An 18,748-nucleotide genomic window follows, 5' to 3' on the forward strand; every position below is an offset into this window, starting at 1 on the left:
ACATACATTATTTATTATTCAAAAATATTATTTTGGTCATTTCATAAAAATTCAATCTCAAATGATAGTATAGAAAAAACTACCTGAAAATAAATTATACATAATATTAATGTGGTTTTTTTACTCCTACAACTATAAATTATGCTTAGACCATGTTATGTAATTAAAATTTTTAAATTTATTTTTCATTGAAGAGAATTACTTTTTATGTATAGTTTTTAGATTCTCACATTTTTTAACTATTCTCAGTGCCTTTAACACTTCAAGTCATTCAAGTTGAATATAAAGCTTTATCAGCCTGACCTTATCTGTGCCATATGAACAATTTCCAAGTCTTTTCCTTCATGAGCACTAATAGTGTTTAAAAAAAGGAAATTAATTGAATACTTATTATGTCATGAAGCTACTTGTATTAATTTGAATTATATCACTGACTGAAACATTTTCCCTGTGTGTCTATTACTGTGTGGCTTTTCATATAGCATAAAAAGCTGCTATTTTTTTTCCCCACTAAGTCTGGTACTGTAACAGGAAGCAAGTATGGATGCAGAAGTAATTTAGATGCATTTCTTTCTCGCTTTCTCCTCCCTTCATTGTCTAATTTTAAAGTTTTCTCTAAAATAAATGGGAGCAGAAGTATTTAACCAATGTGATGACAAAATTCATTTTCATGGCACTCACTTTGTGCCTTAGTCCTGGGTCTCCAGACTGAGGCAGATGCCCATTCGACCTTACTTACATTCCTGAGCTTCACAGTCAGTTTAGAGTTTGTCTGCCTTCTTGTTTCTCTCTTCTTTCCTTTTTTTTTTTTAATTTCTATAATCCTAATCTCCTAAAATGAGCAAATTGTAAACCAAGTGGGCATTCCGTGGCCCTCAAATCTAAAAAGATGGTTTTTATGTACATAATTAGTTGTCAGTATTTTAGGCTACCAAATAAATATCCTATTTTTTATACACGTATTTCAATGTGTTTTGGCTTTATGAAAATAAAAAGTTTTTGTATATGCTGTCGATCACTATTCTTTTTTTTTTTTTTTTGGAGAGGTTTTTGCTGTAGGGCGCATGCACTTGCCAGAAAGACAGAGACAGACAGAAATCGAGAAATCACCCCCTGGGGGGATGGCCATGCTGCAATCCCTTCTCCTCTATTCTCCTCTCAGGATCTTGGGACTCATGCACACGTGCCCGGCATGAGTTTAAACCACCAGGTCCGGGACTCGAACCAGTGTCGACTACAAGGGAGTCCAGTGACATGGCCATTATGCGAACTGCTTGTCCGATCACTATTAATACTTTGAAGAGAGATTCTAGAATAGAAATCCAGCTTATAATTGAGTTCAGGATTTATTTGACGTCCTCTGCAAAGAGAGGTCCCTTTTTATACAACTAAAGTTAGAAACATTTTTCTATAGCATTTTATATTCTTTTTTCTTCTTTCTTTTTTATTGAACTAAGGGGGTGATTACTGTTCCTTTTGTGGACTAGCTGCCCTTTGTTGCATGACTTTTTAACACTCCTTAACTCAGATTCAGTCTTTAGAACCCTTTCTTGCCATTTCTTTCTCATCATTCCTGATAGGTAGTTTAGTGTTTGTTTGTTTGTATGTTTGTTTTATAATCTTTTTCAAAATCAGCAGAAATCTGTTAGTATTTGCTAGGCTTAAAACAATGTTTGGCTAACAGAATTGCCTGTTTTCATTCTGTAAGGAAACCTCTTTGAATTTGGGGTTCCAGGACAGGATTAGCAGCTTAAACCCTAGAAATTTGAGCCCGTGACTGACTTAAAACTCACTTTTAATGTTACTGTGATAATCCTGTCACTAGACTCTCAAAGATCTGTGAGTGATCACTAATATTTAAAACTCTATAAGATGTTGGAACCAGCAGTTAGTGTAATGGCTATGTCACTGGATTCCCACGTAGTCGACCGCGGTTCGCGGCCTGGACCCGGTGGCTTAGAACTCACGCTGGGCGCGTGTGCGTGCGTGCCCAAGATCCCGAGAGGAGGATGGAGGAGAAGGGATTGTGGTGTGACCATCCCCCCCTGGGGGGTGATTTCTCGTTTTCTGTCTCTATATCTGTCTCTGTCTGTCTGGCGAGCGCACGTGCCCTATAGCAAAAACTTCTCCAAAAAAAAAAAAAACTCTTTAAGATGTAAATTATCCCACAGTTGAAAAAGCATGTTGAAGTCTTTTCTTTCTCTCTCTCTCTATCTCCCTCTCTCTCTCACCATACACACACACACACACACACACACACACACACACACACTTACATACTCACAGTTGGTTCCTTAGGCTTTAAATTAGGCTACAAATTGGCAATTAAAAAATCTTTAACATATATTTCTAAAAATGGTTCAAATTAATATTTTAATTTTTTTATCAGTATAGATAATGTTTGACCTTTCTCAAGAAATATTATAAATCGAGTGACTCGTTTCTTTATTCTTAAGAGAGTAATAGCTTTTCTTTTCTTTTTCTTTCTTAAAAAATTTGCCAGAGGGTATGTATTCTTATGTATTCTGGGGGAGGGTGGGGAAGCACCTCTCATGGAAAATGATCTCTCTTCAATCCCTTCTCCTCCATCTCTCCCTCCTTTTAGGGTGTTGGGCACACATACTCACAAGCCCGACTCGTTTTTCAAGCTGCTGGGTCTAGTACTCAAACTGTGCTTTTAGCCATTTGGGATCCAGCTGTCTTAACCACCATTCTACCAGCTGGCCTAAGAGAGCATTAGCTTCTCTGTATCTAATGAGCAGAATTAAACTTATATTTTGGAGTTTGCAGAATATCGTGCTCTTCCCTATGTGTGGACAACTTTCTCTCCATATTTTGAAGAAGAAATTTAAAAATCATTGTTTGCCATCTCTTTATTCACATTTCTTTTTCTCTGTGGGTATACTCTCCTTCTTTTATTTTAAACATTTCTTTTGCATTTTTTTTTGCATTATTTTTCATCTCAGTAACTTTTCCTAAGTGATTATGAAAAATGTTATAATTTGGCTGTTATAACTTAAAGATTTTGATCCATCATTCTCATTTATGGTGAATTGTATGTTTTAGTTTTTTGTCCTCTTAAACAAAATTTATACTGTGACACTACTCAGATTCCGAGCAAGCAAATCAATTTTAACTTAGTATGACTTGTTAGTTTTATTGTTATTTCAGAGTAAAATCCTTTCTTTTTTATCCCATCAAATGTCTCAGTTCCATGTAGATACCACTCTCTTGTTTCTAAGCTCTTTGGACAGTTTCCTTTCTGTATTTTAAGGTCAAACTATCAGAAATTTTTAAATGCTTAATTGAAATTTCTGATTCTTGCCTAAACTGGTGGTCAGCTTTTTTTTTTTTTTTAATGTAAGGTAAAGAATGTCTATATTTTTGGTTTGTGTCCTAACTATTCAATTCTGTATTTGTCATAAGACAACTATACGAAGTACACAAAGAAATGAATATGGCTGTGTTCTAGTGACACTTTATTCATAAAAACAGTTAGCAAGCCATAGTTTGCTAATCCCTGACTGACATTTTTCTCTTCCCTTATTTCAATGGGAAAGAAAGCATGTCATGAAAATTTACTATTTTTCTTTTCACATCATAATAGAATTTTAATAAAGCTTCTTTTGCCCCTCTTAGATTACATCATTATCTTTTCCTGATAAATATTGGGTCATCAGGAAAGTCATGATCTATTTTTCTAGGCAAAAATGCAACATGACTTTCAGACAATACAGTATTTTGTGAAAACTTCGCTCACGTTGGGGACCAGCAGTTAGCGTGATGGCTAGGTTGCTGGACTCCCATGTAGTTGACTGTGGTTCGAGTCCCGGACCTGGTGGCTTAAACTAACGCTGGGCTCGTGTGTATGCATGCCCAAGATCCCGAGAGGAGAATGAAGGAAAAGGGATTGTGGCATGGCCATCCTTCCTGGGGGGTGATTTCTCACTTTCTGTCTCTCTGTCTCTCTCTGTCTTTCCAGCGAGTGCACATGCCCTATAGCGAAAACCTCTCCAAAAAAAAAAAAAAAAAAAACAAAAAAAACTTGTCTCACACTCACATTTTCTCTATTCTAATCTCTTTCTATTCTTCAGACCTCTTTTTTTTTTTTTTTTTTTTTTTAAGTTTGCTATAGAGCATGTGCACTCACAAGAGAGAGAAAAAGATAGGGAAAGTGAGAAAACACCCCTTGGTGAAAGGGAGTAACTTTGCCTCAGTCTCTTTTTTTCCATTCTCCTTAGGATTTTGGGCACACACACACCTGCCCAGGGTGTTTTTCAAGGCTTCCGAGTCCGGGATTCAAAATGTCTAGTCAGCCTTGTGGGTTCTAGCCGCCTTAACCACTACGCCACTGACTTGCCCCCAGAAATACAAACTTTGATATTTTAATATTTTTATTAATTTTATCAGTCAAAATGTTGCTATTTCTTTATTTTATTTAACAAATTTTTATTGGTAGTCTACCAGGTATTGGGCTAAACATTTTATATCACATATAGTAGAAGAGGGAAATGAGACATGTTCTTTTTATTGTTGTTTTTTTCCTTTTTTTTTTTTTCAGCTTTCAGTGTGAGAGGCAGAATGTAAATAAGCGAGTATAAATATGTCTTTTAAAAATAAATGCTCTGAATAAGTACAGCTGGGTGTTCAGATGAGCAAACTTAATGTTGGATGGTCATGGAACGCAGAACCTGAAGAATAGGTAGAAATTTGGCAGTCAGGGATAATATTCTAGTCAGAAAGCATTTACTACGTCTCCGAGGTAGGAAAGAGCTAAAGCCATTTGAGACGTCTGACACCTGGCTTTGGGTAAGCACCAATGGGGAGAGTGGCCAGCATAAGGCCAAGGGAGTAGAGGAGTTTATATAGAAATTGGTAAGCTGTATTGTGGAATTGGGAACTGTTTTAACAAGGGAGTGGTATAATCTGATTTTACTGGCTTGTCTCACTTATGAGGTTTTCCAGTCACTCATTCATTTATCTGTCAAATGCTAAATGTTTATTTTGTGCAATTAGTAACCTCCATGCTCTGAGGAGCATAGAAATGACCCTGCTCTTAAAGAAATTACAGTCCAGTAGTTACGTTTCTCCTTTTCCCTTGTTCATTTATTATTTTTCATTCTCTTTGCCCTATTAACTATTAATGTATGAATCTATTATAGTGTTTATTTCCTTACTTCGGTAAACCTATCAGGTACGCTCCTTACATTCAGAAGTTCCAGAATGATAACATCTTTTTTCAGCTCTGCAGCACAAGTTATTTCTACTTTGTTTTTGCTTTTGCTAAGAGTTTCTATATGATGAGACAAGTTGGTTGAAGACTGTGATGATAGATAGGCTTTTTAATGTATATATAACTAGAGATTAAATGTTCAAACAAGCTTTTGATTATCATCCTTCAGTTTATTGCACGCGCATTTTTAGATAATACTAACAGAGCTTTAGTAGTAGCAGGAGAAAGGATTGTAAATAACTCCTTTCTCATTTTCAGCTCTAACATGTATATCTCTGTTAAGACCATTTTGGAAGGGATTATTAAAATTTAGGAATCTTGTCTCAGGCTAGGTGTACTGATTAACATCTGACAGGAGCAATTTGCCCGAAGTTTTAAAGACTCCTATTTGGCAGTCTGCCACAAGGCAAGGACCTTAAGTGTCTTTAGTCAAAGCAGTTTCTCAGTCTGGGCACTGATTATTTTGGGGGATGGATAACTGATTGTTGTTGGGGATTGTCCTATGTGCAGTATAGGGTGTTTAGCAGAATCCCTGGACTTTGCCCACTGCATGCCAATAATATCCCCTTCTCCAGTTGTTAAGAACAGAATTTGTTAAATATTCCTTGGGCGCAAAATCTCCTCTTCTGCAAACCTCTTTGCATATCACTGAATTCAAGGATCATGGACCAGAAGGACATCAGAACCCCTAGCCTTTTGTGAAGGCAGCTGAGGAAGACATTCACTGGGTGCCTAAGATCTCCTCAGTCGAAAAGAACCCTGCTCCTTAGAAGAGATGTCAAGTTATATACTTTATGTTATCATTTTGTCAGATTTTTAAAATGTATTTTAACTTAATACTTTATATTTTAATTCTGCTGCTGTATATCTACATGCTTATGTTGCTAGTTTTATTGATTTATTCTTTATCTTCTGATTTTTGTAGTTAACTTACCTTGTTGTATAATATTACAACTTTTTAAAAAATTTATTTAGTTAGTTCATTCATTTATTTTTTCATTCATTCATTTATTTTTTATTTATTTATTATTCATTCATTTATTTTTTCATTTGACCAAAGAAAGGCACACAGAGAGAGAGAAAGTGAGAAAGCAAGCCACCAGATCTAGGACTTGAACTGTGGTCAGCCATGTGGGAGTGTCCAGTGCCTTAACCACTGTGCCATCTGTTGGTTCCCAAACATTACAACTTTTTAAAGTTTATTTATGAATTTCTTATATGAGTAAGAGAGAGAAAGATAGACAGGACAACAGCAGGGTGTTATCTCCCAGCCTTAGCTAGCCTTTCCTACTCAGAGAAGTCTCCTGAAGAGAACTCAAAACTTTGTCATGGGGGTCACCCTTGCAGAGCATCGTGTTTTACTGCAGTGCCACTTTCTTACTCCATCACAATTCTTAAATACTGTTTCTTTTCTCTGATTTTACTGATAGTATTCTACTGGTTGGACTTACTTATTCAACTGTCATTCTATTGTTTACCTATTCTGTTACTTACACGGAGAGTATTAATAGAGAATTCATAGCATTAAATAAATTATCCCTTTCGATTCATGTGTATATTTTATACATTCCTGTCTTATTGGTGCACTTGAAGTTTCCAAATGGAAGAGATTTGAAGCTTTTACTGTTTTCTTGGTAGTTGGTTGTTTTATTATTTAAGTTTACCCCACACCCTCCTGCATAGTAAATTAGGTATAAGCTTCTAAGGTAATCTTACACACTTTGTTGTTCGCATTTTTCTTCTTTACCTTGTGCTTTTCCTCCTTTTCTGCAGTTGTAGGATTCCAGGATGGTACAAGCACAGTTAGTCTATTTCTTTTTTCATATCTGCTCAAAACTGACCATTGCAAATTAAATACATGTGTATTCATTTAAAAATAAAATACTGGCTTTCTAAAGAAGCAGTCTTCTTGTGGGAAGAGAACCTTAATGTTAATTAATTGTCTAGTTGTAGATAAAATCCCATGTCTGTCTGTATTTTCATATTATCTATCCATGTATAACTGTAATTTCAAGACTTTTATTTGAAATAATAAAAGATAATGTTTGGTGCCAGCTGGCGGCATGTTGATTAAGGCAGCCAGATCCCACGTGGCTGACTATGTAATTTGAGTCCCAAGTCAAGTAGCTTGAAAAACACACAGGGCACATATGCATGCGTTTCCAAAATCCCCAAAAAAAAATAGGAAATGGGTACCACCAGTTAGCATAATGGCTGTGTCGCTGGACTGCCACGTAGTTGACCACGGTTCGTGTCCCAGACCCAGTGGCTTAAAACTCACGCCGGGCACATGTGCATGCGTGCCCAAGATCCTGAGAGGAGAATGGAGGAGAAGGGATTATGGCATGGCCATGCCCCATGGGGGGTGATTTCTCGCTTTCTGTCTCTCTGTCTGTCTGGCAAAGCGCACGCACCCTAAAACAAAAACCCGTCCAAAAAAAAATGTTTTTTTAAATAGGAAATGGAGGAGAAAGGATTGTGGTGGGACCATTCTGTCTGGCGGGATACTTTCTCAATTTCCTCCCACTGCCTCTCTCCAGCAAATGCTGGTACCCTCTGGCAAATTAAAATAATTATGATGATGATTATATTTCAAAATGTGCCATACAATCTTTGCAAAGGCAAGAGATAGAAATATTATCTATCATTTGTGGTTTAAATCATGTGAGTGAATCTTACTGGTGTTGGGATCATCATTTGATTGACTAAAATCAAAATGAGAGAGCCCAAAGGCCAGCCAGTGGCATGGTGGTTAAGGTGACTGCATCTATTAATAAATGGCTGACTGCACAGTTGAGAGTCCTTAACCTGGCAGCTTGAAAAACACACCTGGCGCGTGTGTGTGCATGCCCAAAATCCCAAGAAGAAAATAGAGAAGAGATTGTGGTGTGGCCATCCCTGAGGGGTGATTTCTCAATTTTCTTCTCTGTCTCTCTGTCTCTCTCTCCCACCCCCTCATTACTTGCTCCCCTTTCTCTCCCTCTCTCCTTCCACTCTCTGTCTCTAATGAGCACAGATGCCCTATAGCAGATTAAGAAAAGAAAGAAAGAAAGCCTATAGAAAATGCTATAGAATGTAGCAATAACTGTATTTACTTTTCTTTTTTTCTGTAGACTTTTCTTCACGAGAATTAGAGATTTTTATTTGCTCCTTTTCCTCCTCTTGGCTTCAAATGTTTGTTGCAGAGGCAGTTTTTAAAAAGTTGTGTTTACAGAGTTCCATCAGTATTTCTTCTGAGATGCTCTCTCTTCAGAAAATGGTAACTACCACTCTCTCCTAGCTCTCTTAATTTTCTAAAAGTAAGTTAAAAATTTCCATTTTAAAATAGTTTTAATTATTTCTAATAAGTGGATAAGAGCATATTGATTTATAAATCTTTAAAAATCTGTGTAAGATTTTTTTAAACCTCAAAAACAGTAATCAGTGGAAATTTTATTACTATTGAGAGTAATTAAGAATTGATAACAGAAAAAATACAAGAATTTTTGTTTTGTAATCATTTGCCATAGTGTCTAATATTATTATTTTATAAAGAACTAGATTCAAAAATATCGTATTTAATGGTATTTAAAAAGCAAATGTTACAAATGTTGCCATCCTCTATATACACACATTTAAACAGCATTTGATACAGAGCTTTTCAGTTTTATCTTGACTATCTTTAGATCTTAATATCTAATATCTTCAGCAGCTTCTTTAACAGATGAGAAATAATTTGTTTAGTGGTCAGTTTGGGCAAACTCTGTTTTGTTACAATTCTTGTCTTTAAGGTCATTTTTTACTCCTTATTTTATTTATTCCAGACTTGTTTTCTATTGAAGAAAAGCATTATCAAAATGGAAATGACAAGATACCAGTTGTACATAAATCATAAATATTAAAAATATGCAGCTGATTAGAAGTTGTGCATGAGACTAATTGAAAAACTTCTCTAAATGTGCATCAAAATTAAATTAGAAAAAGTTATTTTAAGAAAGTATTTTTCTTCTTGTCCACCTTATATTGACTTAATGACAAGGCAATAGCAACTCTTAATATTTTATCATATTTAAACAAGATATGGTGGCAACCATTGAGATGAAACCAAGGAAGCATAACCAAATAATTGTGAAATGAATCAAAGAATTTTTTAATGCTTCTTGTGTAAAGAAAGCAATATAATATTATTTTGCAACAGGTATATTCATATTTGCCAGCGTTGGGGAAAACTGGTGTGCATGGTGCAAGAAAGATGCAGATACCAAAGAAAACAGGACAGAGGCCCTGCTTTGAATATCAGAGAGCCTTACTCATGCTGAATGGTGCTAAACAGAAGCAAGTCGAAGGGCTGCCAGAGTTACCGTAAGTGATGCTGATATCCCAACTGTGCTGTAGTTTGGCACACAGTTCTCTTTTGGACACATTTCTTGAACTGTATGGTTAACTCTAGTACCAGAATTATACTGACTAGCAGAACTCAGATTTAGACCAATAAATACACATGATCCACATTTTCTCTTTTTGTAATTGAGTGTACATACTTTCTATTAAGATTAAGTGCTTCCCAAAATAAAACTATTTATCACATTATTTTTTTACATAATTCTTGCTCAGAGATTGGAATTACAACTTTCTTGTAATACAGATGAAATTTCAGAATACATGGCCATACAAAATATTCTAAATTGTTATAATAACTTCTCCCAAATGAGAAACAACCTCTGAAAGTATGCTGCATAAATCTTGGAAAATCTGAAATGTTTTCTGAGAGGGAAAACAGAATAGGGTCAGAATATGAAGATAAAAATTGGGAGAGCGGAGCCCTGTATACGATCTTAGCTTGCCGCTTTATTCTCTCTGCCAACGGTGGTTTACTTGGTCACTTTCTCTTTACTCGACATTCTGTGTTCATAAACTTCTCAGTGGGCTGTTGGGGTAGGCAAAGCTAATAAAATGAAAATGAATGTATTAAAATTAGTTTCTATACATTTGAACTAAAATTTTAAATTAGAACGCAATAAAGATTGAGTAAAGGGGGGTTACATTAAAAGGAGCCCAGATTTTTTTTTTAAACTACTGACTACTAATGTCTGTTGGCATGCTTTGCTAAAAAACAAGCTTTAATTATTTCTTAATTTCCTTTCAGAGAGCTGAACCTTGCTAAATGTTCTTCATCATTAAAAAGATTGAAAAAGAAGACCGAAGGAGAATTGTCATGTTCCAAGGAGAATTGCCCCTCTTTAGTTCCAAAGATGAATTTTCGCAAGACTAATCTAAAAGGTATTCCAAGTATCTGAATTAATTTATGCTAAGAAGTTTTCATGGTTGTAGTCACTACTTGGAAGTTTCATACATTTTCTCTGATGAATACTTCAACTTAAATATTGGACTAGGTCCAGGAAATACCTTCCTAGATAGCATATTATTTTCTCGAACTGTCATTTATACAAAGAAAGCGATTGTTTAATACCCAGTATAATAGGATATTACTCCCTTTCTTGTTTTCTACTGCCTCTCCAGATACTGAACGGGGGTGTACAGCACACGTTGCAGACTTGCCCGCCTTACTTTTCTATTCCACCTCAACGGGTGCTACATAGGATCACTGTCTTCTGATTTGAAAGTATAATTCAGTCTTCATCTCTTTGAGTCCTAGACATTTTGTGAACAAAGAATGAGGAGTAGGCTATGTTACATAGCTGTGTTAAGCATATGGGCTCTTTTCTTCCAGGCATTGAGCCCAGACTATGAAATGTGTTTGGCTTTTGGTTCTAACTATACTGGAACCTAAGTGCCTAAAGGGTGGAATAACAAGAATAACGTAATAATTCACTCTGGCACCTTTCTTACTTAAATACCTCTTAGATGTCACAAATACAAGTTATCTTCCAGGAGTGTTTACCTGGCCAAAGTATATCACTGAGTCTCTTTTGTTTATGACATACCAAGTTTTTAATACAAATATTATTATTATGGCACATGGAAATAGTGACAGTGAAGCTCTTATAATCTTTCAGCATAATATAAATTCATAATTTCACATCACAAATGCAAAATAGCTGCCCAATTGACTCACAGTATGAAACATGTATTAGATAAGAACTCAGATATTAACTTCACAAATCAGTGTCCCTTTTTCTTTGTTTTATTGTTTCTGAAAGTAAAATGAATATGAATGACTTAGGCTGAACAGCCAAAGGAACTGGGAGAGAGAAAGAGAACTGAAAAATAGTAGGAAAAAATTTTCAAAAGCTTTCCTATGCATATAAACAAAATGTTTTAGTCTAAGTTACAGAGATAATTTATGAAACTGAACACTGTAGAAATGTGCTTAGTATTTTATAGCAAGAATAAATTTGATTCAGTACTTTTATTTTGTTTCCTAAGCAATCATTTATAATAAGTTTTAAAAGTCCCTTTACATCAAATTACCACTTATATCTTATTAATCTTGGTTTTAATGGAAATGGAAATAGATTCTTTTAACCAACAGGTACTAATTCTAGCCCTCCTTGAAAAAAAACATACCACTGTATTGTTACTCTTGTTCAGCTTTAAATGGTACCAGGGATTTTTTTCAGAGAGAGAGAGAGAGTGTGTGTGTGTGTGTGTGTGTGTGTCTATTGGGGTAGTGGAGGGGGTGTTTATATTAAGATTCCTCCATTTCTCCCTCTCTGTGCTGCTGTAGCCAAGCCAGACAGCCTATTGAGAAGCAGCAAACCATCTGTTAATGGATTTGAAGTTCTGAATTATACTTGAGTGTGTAGAGGCACTCGTGCTTAGCCAGAAACATTCATTTGAATTAAGCTATAAATGCTGTATATAAAAGAGCCATACATTTAACGTAGGTTCATGAATAAATTTAAGAGAGGGCAATTGCACTCTAAACTTTTATTGCTGCAAAACCGAGTATTTTTGGTGTTCTCTGATCATTTGGGTATTTTATAGCAGAACTGAAGCTTTAAACCTTGAACTAGGGGGAGACAATGCCTGTGTTAAACCTTTAGATGTAGAATTTCTTTGCCGAATTGCTGATACAACAGGAGTTCTATGGATTGGTGGGGTTTCCTCCTCCCCCCTCCATTTTTTTTTTTTTTTCCCCTAATGCAAGAGATGTTTAAATCAGTCAAAAGGAAAACTCAATAAATAATTTTCTGGCATGAAGCCAGATCTCCTAGTTCATGCCCTTTGATTGTTTTCTTTAGTTGATATCTTGTCTTCTCTGGAATAATCTATTAATTTTTTATGGCAGGAGAAACAGCCCTGCATAGAGCTTGCATAAATAACCAAGTGGAGAAATTGATTCTTCTTCTCTCTTTGCCAGGAATAGACATCAATGTTAAAGGTAAGTTCTAAATCTTTATGATTTAATGTAATGTCTTAATATTTGTGGTTTAAATAGTTTTTATGTCACGTGAAAAAAATTATAAATAAGTTTACTAAATGTTTAAAATACTGCCATTAGTAAAACCAAGAAATTTATTATATATTGTCTATATTTTGTTCATATCTCAACATTAAGATTTTTAAATTGTTTTTATTTTAGTAATTTCCTTAAAAGTATAAAGTAAAAATTTGATTGTACTATAGACAATTTTTATCAAAGTGTTCTTTTTAAATACGAAGCACCTAGACAATCAAACTGATGAGAGAAATAGACATCAATACTTTACTACCAGAAGTCCTACTTTGGCTGTTTCAAAACTTGCCATGATTTCTAATTTAGACAATGCTGGCTGGACGCCTTTGCATGAAGCCTGTAACTATGGCAACACAGTGTGTGTCCAGGAAATTTTGCAACGTTGTCCAGAGGTAGATCTGCTCACTCAAGTGGACGGGGTGACTCCTTTGCATGATGCACTGTCAAACGGACATGTAGAAATTGGCAAGCTGCTACTACAGCATGGGGGTGAGTGCATTTATGCTAAATGGATTTTGATACATTATCCAGTTTTTTGGATAAATCTCTCAGAGGTAGATAGCATTTTATACTTGAAATCTATGAGGAAAGATGCCTTTAGTTCATATTAGTGAAAAAATAAGAATAAAGGTGGAATTTAAGCATCTTTTATTAGTAGGGATAAAAAAAGCCTTTCATAGTATGTATTTATGTATTATTAAGCCTATTCAGGTTTGAATAGGAGAGTGCGTTTTTTTAATCGGGTATGTTGGTTTTAAATATTAATCCTTTTACTTCAAATGTGTGATGTCTATGTGAACCAGTCATTTCTGAAAGCATTTTAATAAATGGATGTAAATGTTCAATTGTGATTACTTCAATTTTTTCATTGTTTCATTTCTTGCATATAACTACTAACTTGATTAATCTTATTTTTATGAGTCATTTCTTTACAGACTATAAAAGATATTCTAGAATATTTTTTTCTTCATTCACATTTTGCAGTCAATTAAGTTAAAGTAGGAAAATTTTTCAAATGGTGATAATTGTTGTGTAGGGGTTTTGTGAAGGAGGGAATTTGAGCTTAATATTCACCTACTGCTTTTTCTGCTTCTTTTCGATACTTGCTTTCAGCAAAACTCCTCTGTTACAGTGACATGCTGCTTATATCTGAACTGAAAAATATAAATGTTACATAAAGATGTTCAAAACTGGTTTATGCTTCAAAAAAGAAAAAAACTAAGAACTAGCTTATAGTACAGAAACAATTTGTATAAATTTCTTGTTGCTTTTATTTGTACTAATTTTAACTTAGAATTTCACATTTTATCCCATAATCAAAGCATTTGATTCTGTATAAAAACAGAAAGTATATTTTCGTAGATGTCTTTTTACTATATATACTGTGCATCTAAGAAAGGCTGTATACCATGGCAGACTAAGACGCTTGGTTATTTATAGTCTTCTCCTGCCCCCTAAAGGCCTTACCAGGTCTGTTGAATTGATACCATTTCATAATCAATATATTTTTTCTGTTCTGTGGGTTTTTTTTTTTCAATGTTATATATATATTTACTAAACCATACTTTTTTGTCTTCGAAGGTTTTTTGTTTTTCTAACCAACCGTGTATCTAACATTCAAGGCATTATTTGGTTTTGCCTCAAATTAGCAAAGTGATAGAAGAGCCGTTATTATGTTAAGTCCAGCTCCTGGATAGAGTATGGCATTATACTAACCAATGTGAATTTTTCTAGGGCTCTTAGTAAAGAGTAGTAAATGGAAAAATGTCTTGTCCTAAGAGAGGAAATCTACTTGTACTTGCATTTATTAATGTCCTTTGGCAGTTGTACAGACTTAAGTTTGCTTTAGTCATATTTTGGACTTGCACTCACTAAATGTATTAAATGTAGCATTATATTTTCATTATGAGTCACTCAGTCCTAAGAACAATAATTTTAAAAACTTATTTATCTGTAGGACATAATAACAAATACTTTTGGTACCCTGTGTCCATACTTTTATCTTCAATTTTTTTTTTTTTTGACAGGAATAACAGAGCACTTTTTTTGAGATGGCAATAAAAAGTAGAAGGAGCTTAATTTTGGTTTAGAATTCTTTGTTTTTCATAAATTATATATTAACTGTGTATCATCAGTGATTAATCATTTATATCAGATACATTTTATATCTAGACTACTAAGTATGTGTGATCAGAATCATCATTAAGAGTTTTAATCAACCAGAGCCAGACCTATAGCCTAGTGGTTAAGAGAGTCAGAGTTCACATAGCCAACAGCGGTTTGAATTCTGATGTGACTATGCCCCATGGGGAGGTCCTTTTTCTCTCAGTCTCTCTATCTCTTTTTGACTAGTACACACACCATCTGACAAGTTAAAAAAATAAAGTCCAAGTTTATTTTAAAAAGAAAAACATACAGCATTTGTGTGCTTTAGTGGTCGGAATCCCAACAGGATGGAGAAAGGATTGTGGCATGACCATGCCCTACTTGGGGGGGTGCTTTCTCCCTCGGACAACATGATCTATTGATAGTTTGTAATGACAAACTTCTATCAAGTCTGCTAGTACTAAAATGTTTGTATCCCTTAGAACTTTTCTATGGCCAAATGTATAAATAATTCTAAGACTTAACTAACAAAGTTATATAGTACTCCTGTACTTTACTCTCTGACCAAATGCTGAGTCATTGTTTCATCCACATCATCCTTCACCACCTAAAGGATAAACTCTGCATTTAGTACTAAGTGATTGGTAAGATAGATTTAGCTTGGATAAAAGGGTGAGATCAGAGTTTGATCCAGAAGAATTAATAGTTAATGTTTTTTTACGTCAGTTACCTGTATTAAAAATTAATCATAAGCGTGGTTAAAATTAAAAATGTGTTCTGTGTTTATGCAAGGTTTTATAGTCTTTGCACTGCCAAATTTCTTACAGCAATGAAAAGGTTCAATACTTTTTCTTCATGATATTTTGAGATATCTTTAAATTCATATACAGAATTAAAGATGAATGTGTTTAGTTATTTTCTTCTGGGAATACTGAAATTCTATTTTTTTTTCTTTCTTTCTTTCTTTCTTTCTTTCTTTCTTTCTTTCCTTTCTTTCTTTCTTTTCTTTTCTTTTCTTTTCTTTTCTTTTCTTTTGATTTTTGCCATAGGGCATGTATGCTCAAGGGAGAAAGAGAGAGAAAGTGAGAAATCTCCACATACACACCCCACACCCCACCCCACTTCCAGGAGGTGGCCATGCCACAATCCCTTCTGCATTCCCCTCAGGATTTTAGATATGCATATATGTGCTCTGTGTGTTTTTCAAGCCACCATGTTCAGGACTCAAACAGTGGAGTTGGTATCCAGCACCTTAACCACTGTGCCATCTGCTAGCCCTGAAAATGTTAAGATAATAATTAACAAAGTTGTATGTATGTATGTATTTTAAATTTTGCCAGAGGGCACGTGCACTCACTGAAGAGAGATGAGGGTAGGAGAGGGGGATGAGAAACCATCCCCATTGGAGAATGGGCACACTCCTTTAATCTCTTCTCCATTTCATTTTGAAATTTTGGGCAGACACACACATGCACTGGCATGTTTTTTTTAAGCTGCTGTATCTGGTATAAACAGCACTGCCAACTATGTGGGATCTAACCACTTTAACTGCCATAACACTGGCTGGCCCAATAAAGTTTTATAAAGGCTTTTTTTTTTTTCCATTTATGGTCACACATATTATTTATTTAACTAGGGCACATACTTTTAGGCAAACCTCATTAAGTAGTTGACCAGATTTTTTTTTTTAATGCACCTCTACTAGGCAGTCAGTATATATTTTCATTTTAATTATGTCAACATGAATTGGTAGAAAATGTCCTAACAGCCCTGAATGCTTTGGGGGGAAGAAAAGAGAGGAAAAAACAGCTATTAAGCTGCCAAAGTAAAAGTTTCTTAACATTGTATATTTTCTTTTTTCACAGGCCCAGTGCTTTTACAGCAGAGGAACTCTAAAGGGGAATTGCCTTTGGATTATGTGGTATCGCCTCAAGTCAAGGAAGAGCTGTTCTCTATAACAAAAATCGAAGACACAATGGAGAACTTTTATGTACAAACAGAGAAACATTTTCACCAGCAGCAACTTGAATTTGGTTCATTTTTACTTAGTAGGATGTTGCTAAATTTTTGTTCAGTTTTTGATTTAACTTCAGAGTTTGTCTTAGCTTTCAAAGGGTTAACTCACCTAAATGAGTTGCTTATGGCCTGTAAGAGTTATAAAGAAACCACCGGTGCTCATACTGACTGGTTACTGGATCTTTATGCTAAAAACATAAAGACATTGCAGACGCTCCCACATATGCTTAAGGAACTGCCTGAGAATTTGAAAGTGTGTCCTGGAGTACACACTGAGGCCTTACTGGTGACATTGGAAATGATGTGTCGGTTAGTCACAGAGTTTTCATGATGATGGCAGAAAGTTTGAATCAAGTTTCTATACCTGTCCAACTTGCTTTGTCATTTGTTATGGACTTCATAGCTTATTGACAAGTACTACTTTATTTAATGACACTGCACTTTGATAAATTTAAAATGCACTTAAAAGAACTTCTTCCAAATTATAATACAGGATTCTTTCTAGTGTGTAGAATCTGACTCAAAAGTAAAATAGTTTTGTTTGATTTATACTGCTTTCACTAATCTTTTAACTTTTTTGGTTCTGAAAGTGATATTATTTATGTATTTATATTGTATATGTAAGAAACTAAGTATTTTTTCAAATCAAACTGTAATATCTTTATTCTAGATGTTCTAGGTCTTGGAATCATGGCACGGATATTCATACAGATGTGCGCCTATAAACATGCAGCTCCCGGTTTCTTCTCTATAGGCTTTTGGACTAACGTAAACATTTTAGTTTTGCATTTGTGTTTCTAAAATAAACATTTCTAAAATTTACAGTAGTGAATATTATTTTGGTTTTTAAACAGTGAATATGCAGAGTTTGACAATCCAATCCCTTGACTGTTTGTTTTAGCAGTTCATGTACAAAATGTATTACTACTTCATGTAATGTTAGTGACAACATTCTTCTGTGTATTAAGTTGTATTAATATTAAGATTAGAAGTGGTTTCTAAGTAATACGTTTAAGATTGTCTAAAATCTTAATGTACAGTATGAATTTATAGAGTAGTAACATTTCAATTTATACTTTTTTTCCTAATAACAATTTGTAGTCAGAGAAAGGGAATGGATAATAACCACTTTTGAAATTGGAGTGGCTTCATTAGTGAGAATGTTACATTGCAATACAGTAAAAAAAAAAAATTAGAACTTCCATTTAGCTTATATTTAACTAAAGTGATAATTTCACCACAATTAATCTACTAAAAACCATACTTCAATTTTATCTTGAAGCTAGATTTTTTTAACAACATACAGATGCTCACTGTCTTATTACTGAGTTTATAATCTAAATTGAAAACTGCTGCATTCGTATGTTAGCTCTGAATAAAAATGAAGAGTATTTTTTATTGTTTTAAATATGTATTTTACGCATACTGTAAGAAATATTAGTGTTACTATTTAACCTTCAAATGTGACATTATACAAATGTCATTTTATTATTTACTCAATTTACCTAAGTATCAGAAAGCATGATATAGTAGAGACATCTAAATAGTCAGTGAGAGTGAAATACTTCCCCAGTTGATAAGAATATTTTTATTCTAAGGAATAGCCACTTTACTTCACTTATAAATACAACTGGAGTAATATTTGCTTGGTAAACTAATATTAACCTAAGAACATAAGCTTTGACATCAGACAAAGTTTCAAATCCATGTCTAATTTCCTAATAAATAAATTACAAAGAAAATTCTGAGCTTTGGTTTTGTACATATCAAATGAAAATAGCACCAAATATCCTTGTCGGGTTTAAGGTGGCCTACCACATTATAGTGTACTTAATAAATATTACTTTCTTTCTAGTTATTACCTTCTTTTTTGGTTATAATGGATTAAGCAAAGGAAAGTAGTAATTGCTTAAGGTCGTAGTAATTCTAAGTTAATTAAATAATCAGTATCATGAATTAAGATTTTTGTACTGTTAAGAAAAAATGATTTTCTA

General features: G+C 34.3%; 1 protein-coding gene across 2 annotated transcripts in view; it reads left to right on the plus strand.

Moving 5' to 3' along the window:
* Positions 1 to 17,930, plus strand: part of SLF1 (SMC5/6 complex localization factor 1) — a 68,175-nt gene extending 50,245 nt beyond the window's left edge. The window contains exons 12-17 of one of the 2 annotated variants that reach the window (XM_027765987.1): positions 8,347 to 8,492; positions 9,411 to 9,574; positions 10,359 to 10,492; positions 12,465 to 12,557; positions 12,939 to 13,121; positions 16,604 to 17,930. In XM_027765987.1, coding sequence (XP_027621788.1) covers positions 8,347 to 8,492; positions 9,411 to 9,574; positions 10,359 to 10,492; positions 12,465 to 12,557; positions 12,939 to 13,121; positions 16,604 to 17,085 — 1,202 coding nt within the window. In that variant the 3' untranslated portion in view covers positions 17,086 to 17,930. The remainder of the gene's footprint in view (positions 1 to 8,346; positions 8,493 to 9,410; positions 9,575 to 10,358; positions 10,493 to 12,464; positions 12,558 to 12,938; positions 13,122 to 16,603) is intronic. The other variant, XM_027765988.1, reaches the window with a different exon arrangement.
* The last annotated feature ends 818 nt before the right edge of the window (positions 17,931 to 18,748 follow it).

The sequence above is a fragment of the Tupaia chinensis genome, unplaced genomic scaffold, assembly GCF_000334495.1.
Source record: "Tupaia chinensis unplaced genomic scaffold, TupChi_1.0 Scaffold140095_1, whole genome shotgun sequence".
Lineage (NCBI taxonomy): Eukaryota > Metazoa > Chordata > Mammalia > Scandentia > Tupaiidae > Tupaia > Tupaia belangeri.